Genomic DNA, 20,560 nt, shown 5'->3' with positions numbered 1-20,560 from the left:
GTAGGAGATTTCTATACTGTTTAGCCACATAGGCTAAGAGGTTTCATGACCCAGTGCTAACCCTGTCGACTGATTGCACAGAAAACACCTCCTGCTTGACCTTCACCTGTCATTTATTATTTTTTCTTATTTAAGTTGTGTCCATGACATTTTAATTGAATCATAATTGAAGTACATGTTTTAATTTTCCTATTTTTAAGTTGTTCAAACTATGCATAATGCTAGTGAGGCTTACAATAATATTAACTGTACTTTTTTAGGCATAAAACCATTGCCTCATTATTGATGACCACTTGGGCCGACTATGCTACTTATAGTGGTACTTGGAGAACCCCAGTATTTCTTGAGGTGGTACTTTGTGTAAAAAGATTGAGAACCACTGCTGTAGTAAACAAACTGTTATTCTGTGCCATAACAGAATGATTTTCTTTCGGTTAAACGGCCAGTAAGGATATTGTTGGCCGTTTACTGTAGGAGTTGTGTAATTTACTGTACAAGTGTGCATAGGACAGTGTGGACATTGGGAGCTGCTCAGACATGATAATCGACATTTTTGTCATGTCTTGGGTCCAACTGCAAAATGATGCTCAGGGCTGCAGAGCGATTAGACATGCCAAAACATGCTACTAGCAGACCGGAGTGCAAATAAGACTTTAGAGGGTATATGGTTAAATGTCATGTTCTTATTTGTTCAGAGTAAATCGTAAGTTATGCATTAATTTTGTTTAAGCAGCCAGCTAGTGATTTGTGTAACTTGTTGTTGCATGTCCTCAGTTTCCCTTGTACTCACCATAGGAGCTGTGAAGCGAACACTTTGAATGACATTTCACTCTTTGGGGCGTCCACGGCAACATCTGTCAGCCGGTCTTCACTCTTTACCCTTTGCTTCCAAAAGTTTAAGAGGAGCCTGAGGAGTGTGCGTCACGCATGGCCAGTTCTCCCGGTGCTTGGACTTCTGGATGTCTCCACAGGCCTCCAGGAAGCTGCTGCTCTTCTTTTTTCCCCCAACCATCTGATTGGCCTTTTTTCCCTTCTTTAATGCCACACGGTGACCCATTCAGCAGTGCCTCAGTGGGAGAGAACTATGGCGTCCAACATGTTGCGAGACTAGATCGAGATAGACAAAATGAAAAAAGAACCATTAGCTTCCTGCATTCCGACACTCAATATCAAACCTACACCAAATAGCAGTCTGACTATTTCCTCTCTAACCCACAAATAGAGTAATGAGTGTTGTCGGTTGTGATGGAATTTGGAGTTTTGTGCTCAAGTACTAAAAACCTTCAATCTGTTGTTTTTGTAAAAGTGTGTGAATATGGGTAAGAGATTTAGGATTAGTATTTCAGATGGAAATCTGATGGAAATAATGTGGAACACCTGGAACCTTCACAGAGCATGTAGAGAGAAGATGGGATTAGTGCCAAATATTAAGTGGACCCTCAAAGGTCAAACACAATCCATTCCATGACACCAGTCAACATGTGATTTGTTCTGATTTTGTCATGAAATGTCGAAAAGGATGTAATGGAATTGGCACTTATCTGTTACAACGTCAGTGTTAACCTAAAAACACCTTTAACTGTATTTTTGCCATACTATTGTAAAAATAAGCTAACCACTGTTATTAAGACAAAATCAATAAACTTATTAAGATTAATCTGAATTTAACATTCCTATTTGACATATAAGTGTAAAAAGAAGCTAACCACTGTAAAACCTAAAAAAATAATAATAATAATCTTAACTGTGTCAAGTGATGACGTACCCTGGGTAAAAGTAAAGTGGTACCTTACGAGTTTTTTAGCGATATGAGCCATTGCTTTGCAGATTTTTCTTTGCTTTGATTTGCAGGCAAAAAGATGAGATACAAATACTAGATGGTGGCAGCGAACGCAACTAATTTCTCGACAAGCAGCAGTTTGGTACATAGTGAAATATTCTTTATGAAAGAGGCTTTAACATTTTTTGCCATTCCCAGTTGACATTTACTGTCAGACTTAACATAAAACAAAGAGTTACACATTACGTATTTAAAACAATCACATCATTTTGAATGGCCACTAGCATAATGCTAACACAAAATGTAAAATTCCATAGGTGGGCTAACAAATAGCATCTATGTAGCGGTGTCATAACGCTTTAAGTAACAGATATTTGAACACAAACAGTGTAACAATACATATAGACAGAAAATACAACAATACTCAAAGGCATATTTTGTTTACCCTCTGCGAAAAATGACTAATATTACTAGGCTTTACACCATCAGGATTTTTGGGGCCGATCAGCGAGTTTAAAAAAAAAATGATGACCGATCACAAGATAGAGGAATGTGTCTATTTAAATGACCTGTTAATTTACTGTATATATTTGTGTACTTCATTGCTCAAATAATTATATTTACAATAAATAATGTACCTTTGTTCCCCTATTTATGCCAGTGAGGCATAGTGACAGCCAGAACAAATGAATGGTCTTCTATTTGATTGCAGGATGTAAATACAGTAATTAATGTATCCACTTTTTGTGACATTTTTGTTTGTTGGCGTGCTGTGAGATTTTTCAATTGTAAAATATGTTCCTTGGCGCCATAAAGGTGGGAAATCATTGCTCTCGTCAGATCGTGTATTCTAATCAGTCAGGTCAAACCAACATTACGTGACAGAAATAATAGGTGCTAACTTACTGTAATTAAATTACTTTATCCATCCATCCATCCATCCATCCATCCATCCATTTTCTGAGCCGCATATCCTCACAAGGGTCGTGGAGCCTATCCCAGCTATCATCGGGCAGGAGGCGGGGTACACCCTGAACTGGTTGCCAGCCAGTCGCAGGGCACATAGAAACAAACAAACATCCATTTGTACTCACATTCACATCTACGGGCAATTTAGAGTGTTCAATTAACCTAGCATGCATGTTTTTGGGATGTGGGAGGAAACCGGAGTGCCCGGAGAAAACCCATGCAGGCATGGGGAGAACATACAAACTCCACACAGGCAGGGCCGGGGGATTGAACCCCGGTCCTTCGAACTGTGAGGCAGAAGCTCTAACCAGTCGTTCACCTTGCCTAAATTACTTTATTTTTAATTAAATTACTTAACCCATACCGAAACCTTAGCGCATGATTCGACAGAACGGCGGCATGTTTACGTCCAACCGTTCGTGGTATCACTAGCTTGCTAGGCTACCTAACATTTTACTGCCTGCTTGTGAGCGGTATCGTATTAAAAGTATGTGAACATACCTCAAGCAAGCCTTAAACGAACGTCCTCTCTTGTCCTGAGCAACGGTGACCACCAACATACGTTTTTCCCCATTTTGTCCTTATAATACAAAGTCGGCGCGCTCCACTCTTTTTGTCGTCGCCACGGTAACGATTGTATCCGGTCGCATTTGAGTTGACAAGATAAAGCCCAATGATCGTAAAAAACGGGATGCGGTGGTATCGGAAACCAAGATTTTATTGCAGTAGTCTGACAGTGCAATCGTGAAAGAGCAAATTTGTCTTGATTACGTGTTGCCTGTCTCCGACGTGTTGTCTGTCCCACACCGCCGACGTTATTTTATTTATTTATTTATTTATTTTTTAATAACTTCATTGGCTGTCAGATATTTACAGTACTGCGTCAAAAGACCCACTTTCTTTTTTTTTTTTTAAATAACTTCATTGGCCATCAGATATTTACAGTACTACGTCAAAAGACACACGACAAGGCTAAAAATAAACTAGCTTTTGGATTCAAATATACTGTTCACCCGGCGATGCGCAGTAAATGTCTTTTGCGGAGCCAATCAATGACGTCATTGATCCGATCGGTGAATTATGACATTAAAGCCGATCAGCATAAAATGCTAAATATCGGCCGATACCGAGCAGCCCAATAAAATCGGTGTAAACTCTAAATATTACTTACTGATTCACTTAGTTGTGAAACTCTTCTTCGTTTGTGTCTATATGACTGGATTATACTGCCCTCCTGTAGCCAAGGTGCGCACACCAGGAGAACAAGGTCTCGGACGGATTAAAGGCATTTCCATTCATTTCAATGGGAAAAGATGATTTGATATACGAGTGTTTTGACTTACAAGCTTGGTTATATAACGAATTAAACCCGTAAGGAAGGACACAACTCGAATCCGCTTACTTCAGGCATATAGTCTTCTTCCTCTCTTGTCTTCTCACATTCTTCTTCTCATAAAACCACTTTACGAGGCTGATCCTTCCTTTTGTAATATAGTAAGTGTTGCAAAAAAGGCACACAAATCCAAAGAAAAAGCAGAAAACATCAAGAATGACTCCTTTGATGCTTCCTGAGCTGAGGTGTTCGGAATTCAAACTTTAATTATACTTTCAGATTTGTGGCTGAAATTCTGAATTGTAAGACTTGTGTTCCACTGTATTTTAAAACATTGACTTAAAAAACTGTTCTTTGTATGAAGGCCTTAATGTTTGACTATCTAACATTAGCATACTTGTATTAACTGCATTAACCCTGACTTTTGAGAAGCTACTAGAAAGTAATGCTTGGCTTTTGCTTTATAATCCAAAACGAATTAAGTACCAGCAGAGATGATTGCCTACAAATAGACAGTACTGTATTTGAGTCTCTTTTGTTTATTTGAGGTGATTCTGAATCTTAAAACGGAAGGAGGACTTCAAAACCCTTATATGGTATTGTGAAGACTGCGTCCTTGGCAGACCCCTCTTGAATCCTTTAGCATGTCCTCCTTTTCTAGAGAAAGGATAAGTGGAGCAGGAAGTGACTGGTTAAACAGGTGGCACAAAAGAAAGGCATCTTGAATCAAAACAGCTCGGACCTTTCTTCATTTGATGAGACTGTTACACTCTTCAGACCACCATCCTCTGTCCATGTCTGCTGTTTGATGTCATTGCAAACCCCCTGCTGAGTGCTACTTGTGCACCCCTCTGTTGTTCATGTCACTGCCTTTTTACTCCCTCAACCTGCTGTTGGGCTGCCTGTGCTTATCACCATCTGTTCCCCCTCACTGCCACACACAAACAACCAAACAGGCATACACACACATGCGCATGAACAGACGCAGGCCAGCTGCCTGCTACATGTTCACTGCTACAGGCTGGTGCATCTGTCCCAGTCTAACCTCAACCCTCTGGCCCGACAGCAATTAGCCCCCATTAGCAGCCCCCTGGGACTGGGCTTCATTAAGGAGATGGTCATGTAAACAGTAGCAGCATATAGCAGGTGTAGGAGCAAGGCTAACAGGTTACAGTGCAACATAATGGAATGTGACCAAAGAATGTCAAACAGTCTCACCAGTCTTGCATTATACAAAACTGAAACACGCTAATGCTAACGATTGTTTATACATTTGCTCTGAAGTTGTATTTTTTTATTTGTCTCTGTGAATAAATATTGTGGGTTAAGGTTTCATTGGAAGCGTGTTTCCAATTATGAATAATAGACTATTTGTGTTGTTTTCCATATAATAAAAATACATTAGAACAAAATAAATCCCTACCAACAGTATGTTTTTTTTTCTTTTACAGATCTGGAAGTGTGAAGCATCACTGGATAGAGATTTACTCTTTTGTGGAGCAGCTGGCAGAGAAATATATCAGGTACAGTCATTACTGTCACTTTCACTTTGCCAATTGCCAAGCACTGGATAGTCTGAAAGTGGCTTAAACCTTTGAGAACTCAGTCAAAAATACCATGAAACTTAACACATTTTTTTGAATGTTAATTACAGAAGTCAGAAAAATTTTATCTGCTGGCAAAAATGGTATCTGCTGGCAATGTAAATAAACAACTTTTAAAGAAGTGCTCTTTGCATTTAGAGTACAACTTCCAAAACTCGTCAACTCGTGTTGGGCTGATAGATTGAAAATATTGATAATATAGATACCAACATTGGTTTTGATATTAGTGTCATGAGATTGATCCTTATCTTTTGTTTTGATGTTGTGCCGCCAGTCATGTGACTCGGGTCAACAAACAACTACGCTCTACCAGCGTGGCCCGGCCAGCAGCATACATAAAAATACGGACCTGAAGGATTGCAGAGAAATAATTTATTTAATTAAGTATTTTCTATTTACTTGTAAATGTTGCCTAAATGCTTTGTTGGGTTTAACTAATTAATGACCCCAAATAAAAAAGTCACTTAACATTAATTTGAAATTCATCAAAGCATCACAGTATCGGCGATGCTGCCCCTGCAATTGCTATCGGACTGATACCAAATCTGGCAGTATCGCACACCGTTATCAACACATCTGTAATACAGTGCAGTCTTAATGAATTTACAGTATGTGCATTCATTGAACTCAAAGCATTTAAGAAATAAACATCATACAGCACAATCCAAATGTACATGAAAATGACAATGCAGTTAACAAATAAGTTAATTCAAATGGGTTTCATCAACACACGAGCCCAAAAACAGCAGAGGTACTGTATAGCATTAGGTTGACTGGCATCAGAACTACCATTAAATCAAAGTAATCAATAAGTTGTATCGTTACACAAACAACATAATGCTTAATAAAGTCACAATTTCTCAGAATAGTAGTTTGTTAAGTACTTAACTTGCTCTTGAACGCATTTAATTAATTTTATGATGAGTGTTTTCAGTAAACTTACCAACTCCCTCCCAATCATCTTTTTTAGGACCCTTAGCTATCCACCAAAGTGCCTGACTAAAAATAAAAACAAAACAGTGGAAAATCATGGGCATTTACAATAATTTAAATAAAAACAATTTCATTTCAATGATATGATTATAGTTTTATTTAACCTAACCATATTATTGTGTTGGCATTTTTATCACCTTTATATTTTTTACTTAATAGCTGGAAGGAATCATGAGTCCATTGGGTCAAAGTGGGGCATCCATTTTGTTTAGTTTGGCCTTAGGGAGCTTCTGTATTATCCACCCATCCATTTTCCATACTGCTTATCCTCACTAGGGTTGTGGGTCACAAATGAAAAAATTCTGAACACAATATATGCAATTATTGTCATTTATGGAATGCGTCAGATTTGTGACTTGAGAATGTGAATGTCAAACAACTGTGTGTTCATAGCCCCATGTTGAGAATGTCCTTCATCGTCTTCTCCACACATGGCAAAATCATCATGGAGTTAACTGAGAACAGGTAAAGACACAGTACACATCTGTATTGTATGTTTAGCTTTATCTCCCAGGGGGTTGTGTTTTTTTTGTGCCATTTGTTTATTTTGTAGAAAATACTGTGCCAATTTTCATGAAAAATTGGATTTAGCATAGTCCAAAATGAGTCTAATACATTTTGGGTACTGAGCAAATTACAGGCCTGCTCCCCCCCCGCCCCCCCTTCATTTTCTTCAAACCTCTGGCTTTTAGCTGATGGAATGCTCAGAGGCGAGAGACATCCCGTTTCTGTTGAAGTCATTCGCCCCTTGACCACAAGTTTCACTAATCATCCAATTTTTCTGTCTTAACATGGCCAAAGATGTTTTCTTTTTCACAATATATCCAAAGCAAAAAGCCTGATACACGTTGCCTCATGACACTATAAGAAATAAGAACCAACTGCACCACAGAATCAAATATACATGGGTTGGGTTTGTTTTTGCATTTAATTGTAAACACTATATCATATTCTAAATTGACTGCAACCCCCAGTGACACACTCCCAAACTTTTGTACATGCTGCACAATGCTATATTTTGTTGTTATTACATTGCACACTGGGCAATGGCAAGAACAATTTCTCAATCTAAATTAAAGTAATTTTTTTTCATACTATTCATTATTAAATAACCCAAAATATAACATTTATATTAGACTTTAGACCGATCTGATCACCTTGATTGGTATTGGGCGATAATTAGCATTTTATGCTGATTGGCTTTAATGTCATGATTCGCCAATCCGATCAATGACGTCATTGATCAGCTCCGCAAAAGACATTTACTCTGTGTCGCCGTCATATACAGTATATTTGAATTGAAAAGCTAGTTTATTTTTAGCCTTGTCGTGTGTCTTTTGACGTCATTCACGGTCACTGGGCTTTGTCAAATCAAATGCGACCGGATACACTCGTTACCACGACCACGACAACAACTATGGATTGCGCATGTATTGTGTTGGTCAAAAAAGAACAAAATGGGGAAAAACGTGTGGTGGTGGTGGTGGTCGGCAGAAGACTTTCGTTCAAGGATTGCTCGATACGGCTCACAAGCAGCCAACAAAACGTTATGTAGCCTAGCAAGCTAGTGCTAGCACTAACAGTTGTACGTAATAATGCCAGCGTTCTGTTGAATCATGCTCTAACGTTTCGGTGTGTGTGAAGTTAATTAATTACAATAAAGTAATTTAATTACAGTAACTTAGCACCCATTAGTTTCATTTTGTAATGTTGATTTGTCATTTTGTAATGTTGGTTTGACATGACTGATTAGAATACATGACCTGACGAGAGAATATTTTTGAAGATACTCAATATACAGAACAAAAGTATATACAGTAAATGAACAAGTAATTTAGAACAACAGCATGTAACAATAGCACACAACGCTGTATGAACAGGATGTTTGGCTTGTGTGACGTCACAGAGCCGGAAAGAGACGAAGACCAGAAAGCGCGGGATGCAAAAAGCAGAAGGCGCATTCTGCATCATATTTATCAATTTAACTGCTGTATATCTGCCATATAACCACTTTGAAATGGCAGATGTGGTTTGTAAAGGGGTTCTAGAGTTATCAAGAAAAAAATAAAAATCTTTGTCCTCTGAACTTTAAGATTCCTAAGAGGACAGTGGCCTCCATAATCCTTAAATGGAAGACGTTTGGAACGACTAGAACCCTTCCTAGAGCTGGCCGTCCGGCCAAACTGAGAAGAACCTTGGTGAGCGAGGTAAAGAAGAACCCAAAGATCACTGTGGCTGAGCTCCAGAGATGCAGTCGGGAGATGGGAGAAAGTTCTAGAAAGTCAACCAACACTGCAGCCCTCCACCAGTCGGGGCTTTGTGGCCCATGAAAGCCCGCATGGAGTTTGCTAAAAAACACCTGAAGGACTCCGAGATGGTGAGACATAATATTCTCTGGTCTGATGAGACCAAGATAGAACTTTTTGGCCTTAATTCTAAGCGGTATGTATGGAGAAAACCAGCCACAGCTCATCACCTTTCCAATACAGTCCCAACAGTGAAGCATGGTGATGGCAGCATCAGGCTGTGGGGGTGTTTTTCAGATGCAGGGACAGGATGACTGGTTGCAATCGAAGGAAAGATGAATGCGGCCAAGTACAGGGATATCCTGGAAGAAAACCTTCTCCAGAGTGCTCAGCACCTCAGACTGGGCCGAAGGTTCACCTTCCAACCAGACAATTACCCTAAGCACACAGCTAAAATAACGATGGAGTGGCTTCAGAACAACTCCGTGACTGTTCTTGAATAGCCCAGCCAGAGCCCTGACTTAAACCCAATTGAGGATCTCTGAAAAGACCAGAAAATGGCTGCCCACCAACGTTCACCATCCAAACTGACAGAACTGGAGATGATCTGCAAAGAGGAATGGCAGAGGATCCCCAAATCCAGCTGTGTAAATCTTTGCATCTGCATTATTCCCAAAAAAAGACTCTTGGCTGTATTAGCTCAAAAGGGTGCTTGTACTAAATACTGACCAAAGGGTCTGAATATCTATGGCTGTGTGATATTTCAGTTTTTCTTTTTTTTAATAAAGCTGCAAAAAACATTTTCTGTCAATATGGGGTGCCGTGTGTACATTAATGACGAAAAAAAAAAACTTAAACGATTTTAGCAAATGGCTGCAATTTAACAAAGAGTGAAAAATTTAAGGGGGTCTGAATACTTTCTGTACTCACTGTACATTGTACCTTAAACCAACAAAAGCATAACAGCAATAAAGGACTTACAGACACTGCAATGATTCATTGTAGCCATTTGCCGGAAAGCAATGTGATTTCATTTTCACTGTTCACCTGATGTCAACAGGTAGTCCTCTTATGTGCTCACCTATCTCCTACTCTGCTGGACATTCTCTATACCGTAGAAGGTCACATTTGTTTCACTGGGAATATTTCTCAATTTCTTCTACTGAGTTTTTCATATTCCTTCCAGCGTGATTTGTAATGATACTTTCTTTTTTTACCCCTCAGGGAGGCCATCACTGGAGGACTCAGAGCTCTAAAAAGTGTGATTGCGGGAGGAGACACATTTATGAACCTTGGCCTGGAGATGGTAGCGTCAACTTGAAAATGATTTAATTCAATATCTACAAATAGCACAGAATTAAATAGGTATTACACAACCAGTAAAATTCTCAGACCAATCATGTGTCTGTGTTGGCAGGCAAATGCACAGATATATCAAGAGAATCAAGGTAAACTCTTTCTTCTACCAATGTACCTTACCCTTAAGTACATTGTTTCATAGACCTTCAACTTTGTGTGTTTCACAGGGACAGCCAGTGTTATCATCGCGTTGACTGACGGGGAGCTGAACGAGTGGCAGTTTGACACGGCTCAACGAGAGGTAATATGGGATGAGGAGTTGCAGTTCTGCAAATATTTCACAGCTACTTTTGAGGTATTATATGAGCAATAGGTAACCTACGGCCTCCGGACCATATGCAGCCTGTGAAAGCATTTAATTTCCAGTTTGCCATGTACTTCTAAAAACAAATAAAACCTCAGAGAAACTGTTTTCAAAAGCCCCCAAAAACATTTGATCCACAAATGCTCATGTGAGCAAATAATTGTGCCATAACAAAAGATAATGGTAAGGTCTTTTTTTGCTGAAGCTAATCAGTAGGTTCCATGCAGTTTCATAAGTCATTTACTCTTGCTTTACTCATAAATAGGTGTCAATATGACACCTCTATAACATTGTAGCAACCAAGCCTTTTATTTTGGCGCTTCCAGGTTCTAATCGCTCTTTCAGGTGGTGCAAAAGTCACAGCAACACCGCTGGAGTCCCTTTTGGCTTCACTGCATTTTTTGTTTGTGTTCCATCCTCACAGGCTCAGAGGGCCAGGTCTATGGGAGCCATTGTTTACTGTGTAGGGGTCAAAGAGTTTAACCAGACCCAGGTAGGAAGCACAGAAGCAAATCAAATGTATATAAACATGTAACAAAGCAAATACAACATTCTATGTGTATGTTTTTTCTAGCTTGCGACCATTGCGGACACTATGGAACATGTGTTTCCTGTGTTGGGGGGCTTCCAAGCCCTCAGGGGAATCATTGATTCGGTAACACACACACACACACGTATATACACAAAGAAACACACTAAATTGGGTTATCTCGTCAAACTGTCTCGTACTTTAGATCATCAAGAAGTCCTGCATTGAGATCCTCGCAGCTGAGCCATCCAGTGTGTGTGCAGGAGGTAAGGGCTGTGCGGTGAGAAAGGTTCCCTCGTTCAGACACTGAAACAGTAATGTGTGGGTGTGATTGTGTCAGATGACAGGCATCCAAAGCCTCTGGAGTGGACCGTGAAGTTGAGTAATCACACAGATGCCTATGGCCGCACGGTGACACACAGCGTATTGTCATTCACGGCCGGGGGAGATTAGCATAGTCGCTTGGCCCCTGCAAGTGGGCCAAAAGGGGTGGAGGAGGAATTGGAATTGGTCGGAGGAATTAGCCATGAATCTTTAAGCATGGCTTCCTCCCTGGCCTAGTTTGCCACATCGTATATGCTAAATAGCCAGTCTGGCTCCTTCAACCTCTACTTAGGCCTCTTCATCTTTGCATGGGTGGCCTTTGGATGCCACATTAAGGAAGTGAAAAGGGCAACAAATACCAAATGAGATGGTGCAAAAGCCTTTTTGTGAGTCCATGGGATGGATGAGGTTTGACATGACCTTATTAGGAATCACTTAGGAGAGTAGCCTTGATACCAGGTTGACCAATGGAGAAAATGTTCCATTATGAGACAGTACATTAAATCATTTGGTTTTTTTTGTCACACTTAAATATTGGTCATACTTTTGCACCAACTCATTCACCTAGTACATTTACATGACTGTAGCCTACATATTGTAGCTGTTAGGTGGAAACCTATGTTCAAATTTGGTCAATTTGATGCTGACTATTGTTCAGTACCCACACTGTTCTGTTATTTTTGCGAATTATATACCTTCATCCATCCATTTTCTGTACCGCTCATCCTCACTATGGTCGCGGGCGTGCTGGAGCCTATCCCAGCTATCTTCGGTAGAGAGGCGGGGTACACCCATTCGCACTCACATTCACGCCTACGGGCAATTTAGAGTCTTCAATCAACCTACTGCGCATGTTCTGGGGATGTGGGAGGAAACCGGAGTGCCCGGGAAAAAAGCACGCAGGCACGGGGAGAACATGCAAACTCCACACACGAGGCTGTGATTTGAACCCCGGTACTCAGAAATGTGAGGTAGATGTGCTAACCACTCATCAAAGCTCTATTTTAATAGCTTGAAAATTTTTTTTTTTTTTTTTTATTTCTTGTAAAACAAGATTTTTGAGATGCGAGAATTTCGCCCGACAGCAACGATATGTGGATAATACCTTAATTACCCGATATGCAGTGTATCCTACAGTTTTTATGTATATAGAACACCTTGAATGATACTTGTCGATGGTCTTACATCTGAACTTCTGGTTAAACTTCTAGTTAATTTCATTAGATCTATATATATTGTATATCATATCGTGCACAATGACAAAGTTAACTCTCATCTCTAATATTTAATGACAGTAGCAATTCAAGAAATGCAAGCCCATATTGTACTACTCCAGTGCTATAGATGCAGCTCCATTTGGTACATTTGGTTGGTCACTGCCCTAATTGGCCCCAATGTAGATGGTCAAAATGCAACTCTTATTATTTGCATCCTCATCAAAATTGAATGAGTTCTTGCACACCATGCGTGCAGACCCTCCACAAAGCTTCAGGAAAATTTGTTGTGCTGGTTTTGTGTAATCCTAACAAAATTCAATCCACCATTGTTTTGGTGGAGGGAATTATTTCTCAGTCACCAAAAAAAATGCAATAAAATACATCAGAAACATTTAACAGGACTGTGCATAACAATGTGAACAATTACCTAAATACTGTAATACAAGCAATGAAACAGCAAATTGCACACAATGTAAAGTTGCAGGAGCCCACCTCTCTAAAAGTTAAATAGAATGGAACCGTAATGAATGTGATTTGCTACTATTTACTGTTGTACAGTAATGGTTAAGTAAGGAGGAAAAGAGAGGAGGAGAAGACAATAATTAGAGCAATGAGCAGGACAATAATCAGCATCCTCGTGATAATTATCTTTGGGTTGTTGCCAGTGTATCAGCCGACATGTTCCCAAATATTTTCCAACAGCCTCATTTGTTATACGATTGATGAGCATCTTAATGGTCAGTGAACTAAGAAACTCACTCCAACCAAAACTTGACTCTGGCCTAATTAATGAAGGGCAGCCACTCTAATGCACTGAGCTTATTACTCCAGTGTGCATCCTTTGTTATTAAATGAAGCCGTGTAGAAATAATCCCAGCATGTGTGCTTTACACGCACATTATTGTTGTAGCGTGATGCAAGATAATGTGATTGTCAAGCACTGGTCAGCATCTTATAACCATCATCTCGACATATTGCATTAATACTATTGTCTCCATGTATGCAAGACAGTCTTTTTAACATGTATAGTTATTCTTTAAGCACACACGCACGCACGCATACACACACACGCAGACACATACACACACACGGTCCCTCACACTGATGTGAAGTGACCAGGCTGAGCTGCCTGCAAACAGGCCATCAGACTGGACAGTGAACATTGGGCCACACTATCAGACATGACAGCACTGATTCCACACACACACACACACACACACACACACACGCACACACTCAAGCAGACGTTGAACCTGAGATTTAACATGACAGCAGAGATTGCTGCTTTCATTAGAGTCTGACCCGTTCCTCCCCGTTGTTCCTTCCTGCATGGCCCCCTCCCTGCCTTTCGCTGTCCCGTCGCACTAACATGATTGAAGAGCCATCGTTTGGACAAGCCTTACCCCACTTTCTCTGCGCACACAAGTGTCGTGGCATCACAACTCCAAAAAAACAACATGCATGTCTCATGTGGACAGTCACACACATGCTCGTCAAACATTCAGGTGAAGCTGGACATGGACAAGCGGGTACAGTGGCGGGCAGCAACATACCGTATGTATGCTATGAGTCAGCAGGGTGCCACCAGTCCAGGCCCACCATGATTGTGATGACATTAACCTTTTAGCCTGCCACTGTATGTGACAGAATGTTTGTGTGTGTGGAGACTAATATACTCACCATGTGATAATACAGGGAACTAACCTATTATACCTTATTCATTATTTAAATTATCATGACAAAAAATTGTGGATAGTCACTATTCATTATATTTAACAATCTTTGGAGCGGTACATGCTTTGTACCATTATGTTCCACTCTTTGGGATGTGTTTAAAAAGCCATAAAAAAAGAAAAAGAAAAAACAAACCTCCAGTTACTGTAGTCAGTCAGCTGTGTGTTACTGTGTTATAAGTCATGTTGTTAAGTACCATCCAGGGATCTGGTACAAATACAGTATGTTAGGTCAGCAATGCCTCTGATTGTTGTGATTAAGGTCTAAACTTAAAATAGAGCCCAAAGGGAGGGCGGGCCAAACAGGAAATGAGCATCATGTGTTGTGTTGCGTGCAATTGTGTGCGTGTGTGTGCGTGCGTGCGTGCGTGCGTGCGTGCATGCATATGTTTATGTATAATGCTCCCTCAGCACTCTGATATCTCAACTTCAATTAAGCAGCCTAAGACACTTTTGGCTTCCTGGCAAGGATATATCGAGACGCAGTGTATTGTATTTGGTGTATTTCTTAGTAGAGTTGTATCAATTTGTAATACAGTAAAAAATAATAATAATTTTAAAAGTCGCAAATGTTTTGTGTGACCTCACGTTACTTGTATAGCATGTACTCCCAATTAGTCACTACCTGCGTCATCCAGTTAAGAGAACTGAAAATGAATGCCTCCCTTTCTTTATCAGAGAACTAAAAGGGGGAAGTAATGACATCAGTTCATAGAATCTATTGTTCACACACAAACATTAAAATTTTAACCATTAAGCCTGTTTCAATTGCTCACCAAAACAGCAACACCTACTAAGGCGCAAAAGCTATCTTGTGGATGCAAATATGGATTTAGCGCGTGTTGTAAAAGATGTCCATGTGAAATAATAAGGAAGATCTTACATTATGTGGCGACAATGTTTATAATGACTGGCATTCCAGTAGACTCTGACATCCAAGTTTATGTTGTGGGCATCTACGCAGCTTATTGGTTCCGTCCATGGTCTGCCTCGGTTCTTGCCATTTTGCTGGATTTCTCCACAGTTCCTAATATACTGGTAACATTGTTTAATATTCCTCCAAAGATGCATTTTTATAAATATTGCTGCGATTGGCTGGCAACCAGTTCAGGGTGTACCCCGCCTCCTGCCCGATGACAGCTGGGATAGGCTCCATCACGCCCACGACCCTAGTGAGGAGAAGCGGCTCAGAAAATGGATGGATGGATGGATGGATTTCCCTATCCTCTATTTGCAGAGATACAGTACACACAACTGAATCAAAAAAGAAAACTGAAAACTTGGGCAAAAAACAAATTGCACAAAAACGTAAAATTGCAGGAAACTAACTGCCTGTTAAAACGAAATAGAATAGAACTTAACTTCACCATTTACATTAGCACAGTAGTATAAAACCATCAACATTTTCACATCTAAAGCATGTCTCGATTTGCAGCAGAGACTTGTGTAGTGGCTGGTGTGACCTTTCAAAAAGTACTGTCACGTATACGCCAACACCCTACTGTGTTTTTATGCAGTGATCTTCACGCTGGCACTTTTAAATGTTAAAGGTGTGACCGATGTTCACTCCTTTTAGCCGGGAGGATGCAAGAGGTGCACAAACACACTATATGCTTACACATTACGATGGAAAAGGCAAAGAAATAAGTACTGGACAAGCCACTTGCACACAAATACACAACATGTGAAGACGCCATGCGTGGTGGCCTAGGTAAGGTCAGACCCACTTTGACGGCACTGTGCTGTTGTCAGCCCCGCAGCCATGTTTTTTAACCAAGTGTTTTTTTTCCCGCTCGCCAACATACAGTATGCTGAGAAGCAGCCACATAGACACCGCAGCATATGCTGGCAAGGCCCTGTCAGTGCACTTTAACAGCGCCCGAGGCAAAGTAAAGGTCAAAGACGCACACGCACCATGCACACACACTTTGTGGCTACCACACACACATACACACACACACACCAATATAGGAGACAATATAGGAGAAGTTTTAGCATTAGCACCATTGTAGCGTATTATGGATTTTCTGCACGTACACACACTTATAAACAAACCGTAATGAGGCATGCACAAGTTTGAGTGCACCAGAGAAAGGAAATGGCTGAAAGCACTCAGCTTAATAAGTGACCATTTCCCTTTGAACCTGAATCTTTTGAAAACTTAAGTTGCTGAACTGTTCAGTTCTTTTATTACTAAAAAATGTCTTCATGTTGTTGATGTACAGTGGGTACAGAAAGTTTTCAGACCCCCTTACATTTTTCACTCTTTTTTATATTGCAGCTATTTGTTAAAATAATTTAAGTTAGTTTTTTCCTCATTAATGTACACACAGCACTCCATATTGACAGAAAAAAACATAATTGTAGAAATTTTTGCAGATTTATTAAAAAAGAAAAACTGAAATATCACACAGCCATAAGTATTCAGACCCTTTGCTGTGACACTCATATTTAACTCGAGTTCTGTCCATTTCTTCTGATCATCCTTAAAATGGTTCTACACCTTCATTGGAGTCCAGCTGTGTTTGATTATACTGATTGGACTTGATGAGGAAAGCCACACACCTGTCTATATAAGACCTTACAGCTCACAGTGCATGTCAGAGCAAATGAGAAAGGTCAAAGGAACTGCCTGAAGAGTTCAGAGACAGAATTGTGGCAAGGCACATATCTGGCCAAGGTTTAATAAATCTGCAAAGATTTCAACAATTCAGTTTTTTTTCTGTCAATATGGGGTGCTGTATGTACATTAATGGGAGAAAAAAATGAACTTTAATGATTTTAGCAAATGGCTGCAATATAAAAAAGAATGAAAAATTTAAGGGGGTCTGAAAAACTTTCCATACCCACTGTATATGAAATAAAATAACGGCAGTGTTCTTCTCTCAGAGAGCTTTCAGGTGGTGGTGAGAGGAAATGGTTTTCTCCATGCCAGAAATATTGACCAGGTCCTCTGCAGCTTCAAACTAAATGACACACACACTGTAGGTAAGTTGTGGTGGCAGACGCATTCAAAGTCAACATCACCGTTGGGCATGACTGAAAGAATACGGGAAAAAAATGTATATGAATTTTCACCTGCAAAAACAACAAATCAATTGCTCCAATTTAGGACCAAGACCACCATCTTTTATCCGGGAGCATTATGTAAAAAGGTCCTAGGAGAGACTCCCAAAACAACAATCTGATGAGATTTGGCAATGATAAACGTCACACTTAACTGGATTTTCCATGTTAGATTTAAACTGGATAAGATCCAGATTCAATTTAGTGTCAGATTCTGATCCTGCATACATACACCAAAGTTTGTTTGTTGGTTGGTTGTTTGAGTGGATTCCTGCATATTTGTGGTTCAGCACCCACAGATTCACCTATTTGACCAACTCATGATTTTCATGAGAAACACTTGATGGTGGCATTTCCCTGTTTATTCAAGTATTTTTGTGGATAAGAAAATATATATGCGTGTGTGTGTGTGTGTGTGTGTATGTATATATATATATATTTTTTTTTTTTACTTTTTTTTCAGTGCAATTAAAATGAGTATCAGTTATTCGCAGATTTTCGGGTTTCCGCTGTTTATGATTTCCCTTGTTAAAGGTTGGTATATTTTTGGTGACAGGCATCTTTACATAAATAAACAATGTTCTCCTTGTTGTCGTCAGTCCATCTTTTGGAGTAAGCGCCACAAAAATTCACTGTGGAACATGGTAACGTCTCATTTGACATCATGAACTCAGAAGTTTTTTTTCTTTTTTTTTTTTTTTTTTTTTATTTAAACTTTGGTCAAATTCAAAATAGTCTAACCTCAGGGCCTTCAATTTGGGATTTTTCACCCTACAGTAGGCTACCAGCAAAGTGGGAACATATTCCTTGTCTAAACAAGATGATTTAATTTCTATGCAGATGAGAGACCAGCCGGAATAGAGGATACATTCCTTCTCTGTCCTGCTCCTGTTATCGAAGAGGCGGGGAGGTGAGTTGCACATCATTTGGGATTTTTTCCCTCAGACTTTTTTATATATATAGTGAGGCCAAACTTAGCTATCCGTATCTTTGCCAGTTCCTTGCGTGAGGCTGATGTAGACGCCACACCACTTGTCCTTCAAAAAATCTTGGCCAAAGTCACTGAGCGTGTGCGATCAATCAGAGTTTGTCACAGCTAACGAAGGCAGACACCAATCACAGGAGGAGAGCCCAGGAACACGACTTAATGAGCGCCTCCTGGTTTAGACCTTCAGAGCACCCCTTTGTGTATGTGTGTAAATATGAGTGTGTGTGCCTATCTGTGTAGTAACCCAAAACTGTGGCTGACACTTTAAGGAGAGAGAAAGTGTGAGAAGAGGTGTCCGGCGAGTGTAAAGTTTCCTCCAAGCGTTTGCAGCCCTGCCCTCTGTGATTGCGAGTGGACATTTTCTAGTGGGGAAGACAGAGCTCGGCTTTGGGCTGAGCTCCAAGTGGACCGAGGCCCAGCAGCATTCCCAGCCCTGCTGCCCCGGAGTCCTGTGCATAATTATACACTGCTGCCCTGCGGCTTCAGACACCTCCCAGACATCATCTGTCTTGGTGCTGTCACTCAGATTTCTTGTGTGATTTTGAGCTCGTCTGCAAAGTAGTTTGTTCACAGGGAAACACTCCTCACACATTGAAATTGGAAAGAGAAATTAGATTTTTCACTGTGGCCCATGAAGACTCCTACATTCTGCATTATATGTCTTTTACTGCAAAACTTTATACTAACGTATATAATACTGTATACTAACATGTGACACATGGAATGTGAAAGAAGTCACTTGGGATCAGTTCAATTCCTCGAAGCTTATCCTGTTCAGGGTCGCGCAAAGGCTGGATAGGCTCCAGCCTATCCCAGCTGACATCCTGCAAAAGACAGACTACGCCCGCTTGGACTGGTTGCCAACCAATGGCAGGGCACACAGAGACAGACAACCATTCACACTTATATTCGCACCTTCACAGAGTGGCAGCTGATCCCACACAGTCTGCAAGTTGGCCAAATGAATCGCTGCACCAGTGACTAATCATTCACACAAGAGAATGTAAAGAAATAAACTAGTTTTATGAAGCGCAATTAAGAAAAGTCTCTCTCTCTTACTTTGTCTCTCTCACACACACACGCACACACATTGTAGTACATTGACGTGATATGCCTTTAAATGGCTTGGTCGAGTGAGTGTTGACTCTCCTTGTAGCTCACACTCCTGTCTCTCAACCAGCCGTGCACAGCAGCTGAAGTCTCTCATTCTTTAGCAGATGTTACATTCCACAAATTTTAGCTTCTTAATAGCACAATCAGTGGCACTTTTCACTTTCTTGTTGGCCATACTAAGGACTAATTTCCAGTAAAAAAAAAAAAACTAATATACCTGACGTGCAGAGTGAACGATGTTTACACGGTGTGAGAGAAAGCACAAGAGAGCGTTCCTTCCACATAGATGTAAGGAAGCATAATTTGGGAACCGACGAAATATTTGCCCGAAAAATTTTTCATAAAACGATTTGTTATTGAACTGAGGTTACACCGAGATATATTTCACATATCCATGTGCTGTTAGAAATAGTACTCTGTTTGGTACATTAATCTACAAAAATGGCCAGACAGAAAATAACCATGCCTTTAGATTGAAGCCACTTCCACTGTTGTCGTAATAGCTTTTTTTGGGGGGAGAACAGATGAGAATGTGGTGCGTCATCACACACTGCCTGAAGGCATAAATATTTCCACTTAGCTGAAGCCCATTAGTGCACAGTCAGCACTGTTTGACACCCTTGCGTTCTTCTAAAGAGGTAGTCAGCTGTGAATGGCTAAAGGGCCCAGAGAGGAGCCCAACAGCTGCCTGATGGGGTGTGGAGGAATACTCATAGTGCTCTCACAACATTAAGTACAACTGCAGTCAGATTCATTTCACCTACAGGAAGTGAAAGAATGAATACGTCCCCACCTCTACAGCTATATCCGCTTCCACTCTTTTGGGAAGATCTTTAGGCTGCCAACCAAACCTCAAAGCCCCTCAATCTCCTCTTCTATCCGAGCCTTGTCTCTTAGAATGAAGTCATTGATGCTGTCTTCACACAAATCTGTGTTGACTGCAATCCTTCCGGATGCGACGACACAAACACACACACAAACACAGGGCAAAGACACATACTG

At 40.4% G+C, this 20,560-nt stretch overlaps 1 protein-coding gene across 3 annotated transcripts in view; it reads left to right on the top strand.

The window, feature by feature from the left end:
• Positions 1-20,560, top strand: part of antxr1d (ANTXR cell adhesion molecule 1d) — a 38,114-nt gene that overhangs the window by 3,713 nt on the left and 13,841 nt on the right. For 2 of the 3 annotated variants that reach the window (XM_061689544.1, XM_061689546.1), the window contains exons 2-11: positions 5,534-5,605; positions 7,073-7,144; positions 10,150-10,231; positions 10,343-10,373; positions 10,452-10,525; positions 11,013-11,081; positions 11,163-11,243; positions 11,323-11,383; positions 17,281-17,379; positions 18,298-18,367. In XM_061689544.1, coding sequence (XP_061545528.1) covers positions 5,534-5,605; positions 7,073-7,144; positions 10,150-10,231; positions 10,343-10,373; positions 10,452-10,525; positions 11,013-11,081; positions 11,163-11,243; positions 11,323-11,383; positions 17,281-17,379; positions 18,298-18,367 — 711 coding nt within the window. The remainder of the gene's footprint in view (positions 1-5,533; positions 5,606-7,072; positions 7,145-10,149; positions 10,232-10,342; positions 10,374-10,451; positions 10,526-11,012; positions 11,082-11,162; positions 11,244-11,322; positions 11,384-17,280; positions 17,380-18,297; positions 18,368-20,560) is intronic. The other variant, XM_061689545.1, reaches the window with a different exon arrangement.

Source organism: Phycodurus eques, chromosome 11 (assembly GCF_024500275.1).
Source record: "Phycodurus eques isolate BA_2022a chromosome 11, UOR_Pequ_1.1, whole genome shotgun sequence".
Lineage (NCBI taxonomy): Eukaryota > Metazoa > Chordata > Actinopteri > Syngnathiformes > Syngnathidae > Phycodurus > Phycodurus eques.
The sequence above is the reverse complement of the archived record's forward strand: the minus strand, read 5'-3'. Positions and strand labels throughout refer to the sequence as shown.